Below are 13057 nucleotides of genomic sequence, written 5' to 3'. Positions count from 1 at the left end.
ATAACTGGGAAAACAGCTAGTAGAGTATTTTTTTGTTTTTTTTTGTAATTTGAGCAATATAACTCAGTATCTCCAATGGATATTACTGGATCTTGATGTGCGTGTGTTGCTATGCATGATTTATGAAATTGAAACCTGGATGTGTACCATTCAAAGAATGTGCAGAATCACACCTGTCTGAGAACAATGATAATGTAGAGACCAAACAAATGAAATAATGTAGATACATTACCTGGAAAACTGTAACCACTGACCATAACAGAGAGTTAAAATTGGCTCTCTCACACTGGCAGTCCATATCGGGCTCAAGGGCATCCAAACATGTGCAGAGTGTACCGTTGCCACGCCAACAAAATTTGCCACCAAACAGATTCATGCCCAGAACACTGTCACATGCACAAAACACAAAAAGCCACAGATAGCAACAGGATCATCAGCCCAGGTAAATCTGTTGTCATGGGCACCAAGCATGGCATTACCATGACAACATGATTTACTAGGGGAAGACATCTTGTCACACAAACTCTAATAATCATTGTCAACGTACAACAGCTGTATAATAGTTGGGAGTGAGGATAGCAACAGCTGGACACCTCAATGCCAAGTTGTTATGGTCAGATAAAAATACAGTAGCCTGCTAATAATCATAAGGTGTGTAGTTTTCCCAAACCTTCAGGTACCAAATTCAACGCTCCTTATTTGATATGATAGTGTCATGATATGGTTTAAAACAAAAGTAAGTGCATGTCTTGGGTTTTTGTGTTTAAAATAGTTCCACTTCTTATCCAATAGCACAGACAACTAAAAAGTACATGTAACTTAAACCAGAGGGGTGGGTCACATGATGGCTGCAATATTGTATCACCTGACTGTGTCTCTATGGTGATTGTAACAACATAAATACAAACATAAGGGTGCACAAAATGTTATGGATTACTTAGTGCAAAGGCTGTAACTAAACAAAATCAACAAAACAAAAAGTAGATAGAAGCTGTGGAGATGAATTGGTGGCATGGCGCTTTGAGTAGAATATTCTCGTTTTTGAAACAGATCCGATTAGCATGCCATGATTGAATTCTATAGTTCTTGATATATTCATGTATTATTAGATATGATATAATAGCATACAAAAATTAACAAAAATCTACATTAACTATTTCATCCATTTACAACTATGGCCATTCATCTAGTCTAAATCATATGCTGCGAGTATATATGTAACCCATAAAAAATAAATTTCTAGAGTCATTCAAAAATATTTTGGTTAATATGATTATAAAGGTAACTTATTCCGATTCACAAATGAAGATGCAACATTACACTGCTCTACCATATTAGCCGACCAGTTCGTGCATGTTAGTTATACTGGATGTTGGTTAGACGTACAACGACTGTCTGTTTTATATACACACGTAAGGCCAAACCACATCAACCAATGACATTGCTACTACTTTGTTACACTAGCTGTTGCTGATACCTGAAACACCGTAATAATTGCCCAGAGAAGCGAATCAAAATTCTTGCGGTTACAATATCGTGACCCATCTGGATTCGTTTTACAGAACTTACAGCCAAATAAGTTCATTCCAAGAATGCTACAGAAAAATAGCAATTAAGAAATATATTTAAGTCTTTGAATGATTTTCTAAAATTTCAGCATGAAACACATACTTTTCATAAAAAAAGAACTTTCATTCTCGGAGTGTCAGAGAATTAGTATCAGACGGTCTACTGTTCTTTCTTGTCTGCGAAATAGTTTCATACATCTGTTGTCCAGAGTCAAATGATGCATTTAGCATTTCTTCATATTCATTTGTTTTATAGATGAATCAAAATTAACATGAAAATTTAATTAAGATCTTTTAAAGAAATATATATCAACTGCATGCATCTTTATTTACCTAGCTGAGAACAAAACTTGAAATCATTGAAACTATTAAAAAAATCATTGAAACTTTTTTTTTTTTTTTAAATTAAGTAACTTCAAAATTATATCAGAAGGTTTACCACAACTCACCTGAATATGAAAATAAATAAAACTAATAACGCAAAGAAAGTGGCCACGTTGTCCATAGTCCTCAACATGACGACAAGTTGTCTGCGAAGTGCTGGCATAAAACGGACAAGTTTTAGTATCCGTAGCAACCGGAAAGTTCTCAAAACAGACAGGCCACTGGCTCCCCCTTGTTGTGTGAATTCCACAATACTACAAACAAGTCATCAGTGATTTCATGTACTTATATGTGTGTACTTATATCATAATCAAAGGCCTGACAGTACTCAAGTAAGTTTCTGACAAATCCATGAAAATGAAAAGGCAGGGTCAAGTGACTGCCTTTAAGTTTATACATGTAATTTGAATGTCTTTTGACATGCCCCCTTGCTAAAACCTACAGACAAACATAAAATTTTACAAATATTTAGTTAAGTATGATGGAGTAGTTGCTAGTTTGAAGTTTGTCTATAAATAAATCATATGTTACCTTAATATGACAATAAAACCATCGAACACATTGAATCCATCTTGAATGTAGCCCACAATTCCATAAGCACAAAGTTTAAAAAACATCTCTACAGCAAAAAGAATGGAGAAAACCATATTGCTGTACTCCAGAGCTTCTGTTAGTTCTTCAGGCTAAAACAAAATTGTATTTAATTCTACTTATTTTATTCATTCATAATTCTGAGGTTTATGCTAACAACATTGTTAATTCATTTCAAATGCAAGTCTCTGTTTCAGGTATGTCATCGAAGTATACTGAATGATAATCAAATTATAAAATGTCATTAGAATTTTCGTATATACCTGGTTATGGAATTCTATGCCCATACTGAGGGTGTTGATCAGAATAGCGGTCAGAATCCCTCTGTGGAAGAGACTGTGTTCCACCAATGTCTTCATTCCTTTCTGGAAGTTTTTCTTACAAGCTGCAAGCATGCCACAAACTGAAGGAAATTACAGAGAATGCATGGGCAACACAGTTCAAAGGCAACATTCTTTAACAGCTAATTATTTCAGTCCATTATCTGAGTCCAGCGCTAATATAATTTCAGAATAAGAATTCTAGAGCAAGCTTAGAATTGTCTAAATACTTGCTTGAATAACAACAACTTGGACAATATGATCTTTTTTTACAGACTACTTGTCATGCTCTTCATTCAGAAATTAAAACCTTAACTCTGACCATTATTTAGAATTACTTATAAAGAACTATACACATGATATTGGCCTAATTTCCCTAAAACACAACAATTCATCAAAAATCTTTGTAAACTTGATGCAGTGCACTTAAGTAACATTTTTTTCCAACTTCAGTTCTTGTGTATAACAAAATCTTGATAATATCTACAACTAGTTTTGCCCCATTAATTGTTGCATGATGCCAGAAATGAAACATGTTTTATCATCTGCTGTCATTTATTGACTGAAAACATCATATTTACAGCACAGCTTTAATACAATGAATATCAAGCAACTTTGTGAGCAAGACTATTTTCCTATCAATGACATTTTTTCAAATGTCACAAACATAATACTAAGTCACATTCGTGGGAAGGAATATGAATACCAAATGTGCATTTTTTAATCACAGTTCAAAAAATCACTAAAATGAAAAAAGGAGCAATAAATCTGCACAATACTGGATTCAACTTTACATTGATATTTTCAGATTAATGGCTGATATAACTCTAATAGTTGAGCTCTTTAGAAGATATTTGACTTCGCCACAATGAAATAAAAATTCTTTAAAGGACATCATGTGTTTGAGAACTTTAATTAAAGTCAAAATACATATTGCATTATTTTAATGGTGGCAAACTTTTCAATAAAGGAGATATAGAATATATAATTCCAGAACTATCTATATGCACCTTTTAGTGTGTCTTTAGCAACAAACAGTATTAATGGAGAAAATAAAAATTTCTTGCCAGTAATCAACAGAAGCATTCGTATTAATATCCCTTGAACTCTACGTATCATCTTGCTCAAAATAACTTCATTACTACTTCATCACAAGATTATTTTTGGGGGCTCCATGATTACTAAAAATTAGTAAGACATCTCTTTAAGGATAAATATAGTTCCTAATCAGTACAAATTGGTGTGGATATGACTGTAGCCAATCACATGAGCTGGGTAAGTAATCAGCTAACTATGCACACTAATGGATTTACTGGCAATATCAATTTTTACCAAGATTCTATTACTAGCTAATACTTTATACATATTTCATGCGGTCGACTTATATATTACTAATTCAGGAGACTTAAATCTCTGTATGGCACCTTATCAGAAACCACAGTCGTGTGTCGATCAAAGCTCACATTCTGAAGAATGTTAAAATATTCCAACAGTCGGAGTCCTGGACTGATTATTACAAAGTAAATAAAATATTATGGAGATATTTACAACAATATCTATCTAGAATATCTTTTTTATAGTCATTCAGTCTTCATTGTATGTCAAACATTTAAAGGAGTCTACAATAGCTTTGGGCTTTTGTCAGATGTTGAATAGCACCGGACTTTTGTCAGATGTTGAATAACTTTGGACTTTTATTGGGTGTTGAATAACTTTGGCTGTTTATTAGGTGTTGAATAGCAACGACCTTTTGTCAAGTGTTGAATAACTTTGGGCTTTTATAAGATGATGAATAACTTTGTGCTTTTATACGGTGTTGAATAACTTTGGGTTTTTATTAGGTGTTGAATAACTTTGGGCTTTTGTCAGATGTAGAATAACTTTGGACTTTTATTAGGTGTTGAAAAACTTTGGCTGTTTATTAGGTGTTGATGAATATCTTTGGGTTTTATCATAATGTTGAATATCATTTTGAACTTTTGATATATGGGAAATAACTTTGGGATTTTATTATAATATGTAGAGTAACTCTGGGCTTTATCCAGATAAATGGTCCACAGGTCTTATCAGTCACCTTAGTATTAGTTATCACAAGAGCTGTGAAGTCCGTAATAATTTTCCTGCTCTGAATAGCTAAGCTATATTCTAATATTCAGCAGCAGTATAATACAAAATGATGTGTTCTTAAAACACAAATGCCCCTGAAAAAGTCCATACTGATGAAAGACTTTACACAATATAATGTGTTCCATTAACACTATATGACTACTTTGGACCTGCCCTAGAGTCAGATTATACTCTGTGAAATCAACAATTTTAGTACATCCCTTTCTGCTTTTCCTTAAAATGCATTTATTGTCTTTATACAGTATCAGCAAAATTAAAGAAGAAGTCTTTCAAATGATATTATCACTATGACCATTTTGGCTCCACCTGGTACCAAAACCTCTACCCCTGGGATCATGAAATTTACAATTTTAGTAAAAGGCTACCTGCTTCCTTTGAAACATCTCTACAGTTTCAATTTATTATCAATAGCATTAAAGAAGATTCTACTAAAAAACACTATATACCAAGTTTGGTCCTGCCCTGGAGTCAGAACCTTTACCCCTGGGATCATGAAATTTGCAATTTTAGTAAAAGGCTTGTCGGTAAATAACCAACACATTAAGGTTCAACAACCTCCCATCATTTCTCTCCCCCTCCTACCCTAGTCACACTGCAACTGAGAAGCAATGTTCATTTTTTATTTGTTGATAATTTTTTGTAATTTGAATATATGCCTTTTTCATGTAGGCTTCTGTTCAAATTCTGTATTTATTTGCAGTGACATTGCTATACAAGAATAACAGATGTATGAAATATGGTGTTTTGGCCATGCATATTCATCATAGAACCAAAATGATAATTTGCCATTTCATTGATTTACAAACTATTTCTAATCATTTCACTGTGTGGGACAGCAAAACCTCGAATGTTTACCTGCTACTTGTAATAATCTCCATATCAAGTTGCCTTATGATGTCAATACATGTAAATGCATTTACTTGACGTCATCAACATGAACTCTTACACAACTGTAAGTTTAAGAAAAAAATTAACACTACCAGTAATTACTATTAAAATACTTATGTTTGAGAGTTGATCACAAATAATTGTAGTTTCAAAATTGTTCGGTGAACATTAATTTTCGTTCTTTTCATGGTTGAGCTAAACCGAAATCCAGTGATTACAGTACAGTTTTTATAAATTAAAGTGGAAAGAAGAAAGTTTAACTGTCCATGAACTTACCGATGAAAACTTTATTTCAGGCAAAGCCACAAACTTTTATGCCAATGAAATTAAAATGAAACAACAGTAACTTTAAAATTATGTCAAAGGCATTATCTTTTAAAACTATGTCAAAGGCACCAACACGTGCAGAGGTGTGAACACCAAGATTTCTAAATGTATGTCAGTAGCATTCAGCAATTTGACATATATTAATGCTAAGTCAATCTAGGGAGCAAGCGAAAAAGAGTAAGAACTGAAATTTTTTGTTGTAAAAGCTTTTTTCTCCAAAAGCCATCAACTTTGGTGTCAATTGATAGCTTTTCACGTAACATGTTAAAGCATTAACAGCTAGGACTCATGCCTTGTTTTGAAAATGAAAAGTTTAGATTTCTCTAATACATCTTAGCATCCGTTTTTGAAATCTAGGTTTGTAGCTATGATTTACATTTATCAAATACTACCATATTACTATTCAATATCGAAGTCATTCTTTCTTTTTTTTAACCAAAATCATGTCCATGTCCCTTTAAAACTTTGTCAAAGGCACTACCAGTCAAAGACACCACTTAAAAACTGTCAAGCACACTAACAACAATTAAAACTGTCCAAGGTACTAAGATAAATACACACAGGAGACTCCATTGTAAGCTTACTTGATTTTGGCTCATCATCTGAGTTTTTGGAATCCGAGTCCTCGGAGTCCGGAACATCATGTGTAACATGATGACATCTGGGTCCACCTCCATGTTTCTCTATACTGTTCACCAGATTTTGAATCTGTTTGTCATTAATGGCTTCTAGCAAGTCTTCTGGAATTTCTACCAAATGAAAAATGCTGCTACTGCTTATACTAACATTTGATTTTTCCCGAATTTTCAAGAGATAAAAGAATTATGTCAGTTTTTACATTTCATTTTAAAATGTACTAGAAGAAAAAAAAACTACTGAACATTTTCCTCTTTTTATGTTGAAAATATGAAATACAACAACAAATGGCTAAGAGAGAGAGAAACTAAATAGAGGTCCTGTAAGGATTGAGATTTCTAGGTCAGTTGGATCACAGGAGTTTTCCAGGCAATCTGAACAGATGGTGACAGTCCCGTCTGAAGTGGGAGAGGGGGATCACAGATTTAATGACTTACAGAGAGGAGATTTGCAGGAAGTTTATGGAAAGTATCACACAGAACAAGACTAATCATATCAGCACAAGACATGCTCAGGCATGCAACCACTGCACAAAAACTCTCAAGCGTCCTGATGGATGGTTCTATTGGATGGGAACCAAATTGAACCACCAGAAATGGTTGCTACTCATAAATTAATAATTTCAAATATCCAGTTGTCAATGCGCAAATTAACATTGATTTTCCATACATATACATGTTAGTGATTAATCATTCATTAATCTTTAGTAATTATCGTTTTGCGAGCTTTGTCGTTATGTAAACGACTACGTAACAGCCTCACATTCTGTCCCCTTCTCAAGAGGTTACAATCTATATAAAAATTCCAGGATTTGATTGGATGAAGACGTATATATTGATCTTGAAATGTCAATATAACGCTCACATTACATAATGCTAACATGGCCCCTAAAGATGTATTTGCAGAGGCCATGGAGTAGTTCCATTTTGGGGATCTGTCAACAGTAATGCTGTAATTTATCTAACAGCCTTTGGACGATCGTTGTCGCGTGCACAAACAGTTCAAACCAGAATGTCTGTTTACACATTGACAATCTATTATTGGAAAGACAATGGCTATTGCTGGCTATTGCACAAACTTATCATTATAAATCTGATCTAATTGTGGGACATACTTACAGTATTTTTACATAAACATCGTAACAAAAGTCAGTTTGCAAATTCATTGAACTACATTTCACACAAGTTTGATAATTCATGTGTTAAAAGATCTATGAACAAACAGTGAGGGAATACACATGCACAAATTCTACTAACAAACACTCCAGGGAACAAAAACAAGCACTATGACAACACAGAAGGAAAGTGGAGACAAAAAGCTGACAGAACACCAAGCACACAGAGCACCAAGCACACGGAAACAAGCACAGTGCTGGACTACAGCACGTTTACTCACCAGACCTAGTGCTAGCATGACGCATCCTAGCATGACTACTGCTATCCACATGAAGAAGGGAGTTGGCCACTAACTTATGACATGAGCTGTGGGGGGTGTGGCCCACTGGATGCATGGTCAGAGATTCTGGCAGGGACGGCAAATGGCGGCGACTAGAACTATTAAAGGATGAAGCCCGACTAATGCTTGCATGCGATGACGGAGCAGCCAGGTGATTAGAAGAGCCACGATACTTTGGCAGTGAAGATGAGAGGTTATCAGAGGTGCTGCTTATAGACAGAGAGTGCAGGGAATCAAGGGAGACAGGGTGAAGAGAATTAGGCACAGTCAGAAAGTTAGATCGCCGGGGAGAGGAGATGGACTCCAAGTCTGACATTTCAGGGCTGGCACGAGGGGCCAGAGGGCTACTGTTTCTACGGAGACTCCTGACACTGCTGCGACGCGGCTCATCAGATGAAGCGTAGAGATTTTCATTAGCACTGATGAGCTGATAATAATAATTGTACCTACAGGAGGGACACGAGGAGCGACTCTGCGGCCGCTTGTGGGAACAAGAGGAGGAAGTACCTTTCTGACGTTTGCGTCGGAGCGAAAGTTCAGGTTTGACCTTTCTGTTCTTGTGGGTTTTTCCTCTAGCATTGTAGTAAGCTCTGAGGACTTTTCGTTTGGCACGACGCCACAAGTGAGCTAAATATTTGAGAATTTCTGCGTAACATCCCCCAGGCTCGGAATTACTGGCCAGGGTGCTGGATGACTGAAATCGCTTCCTTTCCTGCATCATTCGTTCTGTCTCTCTCTTCTTTGTTTCAGAAAACTGTGTTGCTATGACTACCAGACACAGATTTATCATGAAAAATGATCCAATCTAAAAACAAAAGATGAAAAAACCAATAAGAAAATAAAGAACAATCATTCAAATTTATTCAGAAAAATTCACAAAGTCTTGCATTACATTTAATTCAACTATCTCTTCTCAGAATTCCAATGTGGGATTTTTATACCATTCTCTGATATTTCATTACTAAAACAATGAGGAATTTATATCCTGTTCCATAGCCCAACAGATCAATTCATTAAAACTTCAAGTTATATTGAAGAAAAGCAGACATGGCGAAAGAGAATACGACTTACAGTCTCTTTAAACATGCAAATGACATTTACAGCTGTTTTGGCAGCATGGTGATAACCCTTAGTTTTAGTAAATTTAATTGTTGTCATTGATGAAGAAATGAATTATGTCATCTAGAATTTCATCACCTACATCATCACACATTCTAACTACAATAGTTGTTGAGTTCACTGGTGGTTTTTTCAGTGGGTGTAAACTGTGATACATTTTAGACCAGCTTCTCACTGGGAGGAAATCGTGTTGTTCAGATTGACATTAGCTTATGTCAACAATCCATTAGTTAACAAAATCTGCCTGGGCTCTTATCTCCAGTATCAAAGTGCATTAACAGTTTATAATCAATATCATGTACTAATTACTGATCTACCAACCCTACATTTACACAGATAAGTGTATCAAAAAAATCAATTACGAATCATTATTTACACCATGTCCACCGATACATTAATTAGGACTGAATTAGACGTACTAATCTCTTTGTATTTTCTGATTTGTATTGAGAATTCATTTATCACCATAAGCGCTTGTTTCTTGCCACACCTATTGCATATTATCATTTCTAGATTGTGACATACAAATGCATCACCATCTGAGGACAACACCGCAAATGAGCTCAAGGACATTCCTGAATCATTGACGTAAAAGACTGTACTTTGTGGTGACATTAAATTGGAAATGCTGAATGAATTTGAAGCGTTTCCAGGTAGCGAATGACGCAGAGTAATGTGGCACAACCATTGGGGATCAATGGAACTGTCTGTCTTTTCTCCAATATGCCGAAACCCAATCTTTCGCTCTTTGTAATAAACCATGATAAAAAATTGGTTTGTAATTTTTGTTCCCATCCTCAAATTTATGTCATGTGAGTTTGTGCAAATTAACTTTTTTGTGAAATTAGATTTTTAATTTCTCCAGTATTGATTTTTTTTTTATCTGCTTGCTTAATTCTCTTTAGCGTGAACAAAGCTTAATATGCATCACCAGAATTCAACATCAGCTGATATTATGTTCATCATCGGGGAAAATTATTACTGTCCCTGTATTTCACGAAGAAATGAATCTCATACATCTTAGAATGTTATTTTGGAGTGACACTCATCCATGGGTCAATTATTTGGAGAAACTTCATTCCATATTTTATAAAAATACTTGAACATATCAAACATTTAAAAATTCTAGTTTCATTATTCAACTGATACAAGCATTTAAAATAAAAATCTTAACAATTAGCGTGGGTTATATATTTTTTTTTGCAATGCTTGCTACCTTCATCACCTGATAAAACAACAGAGAAAGCATTTTATTATTTAAATAAACATAATTGATACAAAATGTAAAATGTATAGTTCCTCTCGACATAATATAATTTAGTTCTCAGTTGAAAAGTAATCCTGGTATCTTATGATAAATGTGAATTCAATTCAATATTCAAACCCATTTAAAACAATACTATTATTACAATACTAACTGAACAGGAATGCTTTCATCCAAAATATTGTAACTCAAAAATACTTGTGGGACAAATAGTAAACTTAGACAGGGTGGTTTCTAAATATAGAGCAAAGGCATTGGAAGGTATGAATGGCTGGCATTCTTACTCAACAAACAAAATTTATTTATTAAGTTGTGGGTTTTCAGTTCTAATGGTGCTTTTATGAATGTTTGAGGGTATGTCTGTACACAGCTGTAGAGGGGAAATTATGTTGGAATTTTTTTTATATCAAAATTTTGAAGTGGCAGTGCATGAATACATGGATATAAGACTTGCAAAGATTTGTTTTAAAGGGGTGGATCTGTAGTTTGACATAAAAGCCAAGTTGTAGATGATTGGTTGGACAGACACACAGACAGGATGTAAACTTACCAAAGTAGATCCCAGGTAATACTAAAGACTTACCACAATTATAAAAGCTACAAAGTCGATCCCGTACTAAATACCTACCACAATTATAAAAGCTACAAAGTAGATCCCGTATTCGATACTTACCACAATTAAAGCTACAAATTGGATCCCGCACTAAAGACTTACCACAATTATAAAAGCTACAAAGTAGATCCCGTACTAAATACCTACCACAATTAAAGCTACAAAGTAGATCCCGCACTAAAGACTTACCACAATTATAAAAGCTACAAAGTAGATCCCGTACTAAATACCTACCACATTTAAAGCTACAAAGTAGATCCCGTACTGAAGACCTATCACAATTAAAGCTACAAAGTAGATCCCATACTCGATACTTACCACAATTAAAGCTACAAAGTAGATCCAGTACTCGATACTTACCACAATTAAAGCTACAAAGTAGATCCAGTCCCAGAAGGAGTGGGCGTCCTGTACGTAATACATTATGTTGACCCAGCTCTCCAGACTTATCACCTGTAATTAAAAAAAAACTCAGGTGTAAATTAAAGGTATGGTGTAGTAAATATCCTCTACATAATACTTGTAACCTGTAATTAGACAAATCTCAGGTGTACAACTCATTGGGAATCAAAGGTGGTGTAGTGCTCACATGTCCTATACATAATGTGTGTCACCTGTAATTAGATATATCGCAGATGTTGGAATTAAAGGTATGATGGTGTGATCCAGTGTCCTAGACTAATTCATCACCTGTAATTAATTAAACCTCAGGTGTAAAATTCAGGTAGAATTAGAGACATGAAATTATGTCCTATACCTAGTACTTGTCACTTGAGATTATAAACAAATGTCAGATGTAAAACTCGGTTGGAATGTAGTGAGTGTCCTGTGCTTGATACTTGGCACCTGTCATTAGACAAATCTCGGATGTAAAACCTGGATGAAAGTTATGATGAAGTCTAGTACATAATATTCAACATCTGTTGCTTGTAATTAAGATGAATCTCAGTTGTAAAATTAAGGTTAGAATTAAAGGTATGATGGTATGGGAGTCCAATGCATAATTCGTATCACCTGTAATTAGACAAACTCTGATAGAGAACTCAGGATAACTATACGATTGGATTTATGTCCAGACATACGTGTAAGATAGGATACTTAGTCAGACTTTAACACAATGTCTCAGGGGCTGCATAGTTATTTCCTACAAAGACAATGAGACATTCTATGATTTCAAGGTATATAGGGTGTCCATTCATATAACCATGAATTTAAAAACCAAACGCATAATTCAAACAGAATTGTACAAGTTTCTTGGTAAAATGAAGGAAAATGCACCAGTCTGAGAGTGCTATTAAGTGATTTTGCCTAGTGACTTGACAGGTTACCATTCCATAATATGTTAGTTAGATTACCCTTTCCTGACAATATTTTGAGGTCAAGGACTATGACATTATTTCAAGGTGCCTGGCATCCTCTTGAGTCATTATGGGTGTTTGTATTGATCTGAGCTGACCTGTATAGTGTCTGCCATGTGGACCAATTATCCCAGATACACACTGTGCAGTATAAGACCTCCATCAGGGAAGTGAATTCTCAGTTTTATTACCAACAGGATTGAGAAATGTTTCATTATGCATACAGCTATTGTTCTTCAAGTTTGTGTTAAGGTAGTCATAAAGCTGTCAGTCTGAGTACTGATGGAATCAATTCTTCAACCTCTTATGCTCTTTGTTCACTTGATCAAACGTTCATGTGATATTTCTCTCTGCCAGTCTGTCATAATCATTCAGGGAATCATGAACCTTCTAAAATAAGTAATCAC

At 34.8% G+C, this 13057-nt stretch overlaps 1 protein-coding gene across 1 annotated transcript in view; it reads right to left on the bottom strand.

Annotated features, from left to right (window-relative positions):
* The window catches only part of LOC125668663 (voltage-dependent T-type calcium channel subunit alpha-1H-like), a 94078-nt gene that overhangs the window by 26112 nt on the left and 54909 nt on the right, over positions 1-13057 (bottom strand). Inside the window, exons 7-13 of the mRNA XM_056162301.1 lie at positions 11653-11745; positions 8237-9101; positions 6790-6954; positions 2807-2928; positions 2484-2635; positions 2018-2206; positions 233-386 (exon numbers count right to left, since the gene is read on the bottom strand). Of these exons, the coding sequence (XP_056018276.1) occupies positions 233-386; positions 2018-2206; positions 2484-2635; positions 2807-2928; positions 6790-6954; positions 8237-9101; positions 11653-11745 (1740 nt within the window). The remainder of the gene's footprint in view (positions 1-232; positions 387-2017; positions 2207-2483; positions 2636-2806; positions 2929-6789; positions 6955-8236; positions 9102-11652; positions 11746-13057) is intronic.

Source organism: Ostrea edulis, chromosome 4, assembly GCF_947568905.1.
Source record: "Ostrea edulis chromosome 4, xbOstEdul1.1, whole genome shotgun sequence".
Classification (NCBI taxonomy): Eukaryota; Metazoa; Mollusca; class Bivalvia; order Ostreida; family Ostreidae; genus Ostrea; species Ostrea edulis.
Note: the sequence above shows the minus strand (reverse complement) of the source record. Positions and strands in the feature narration are given on the sequence as shown.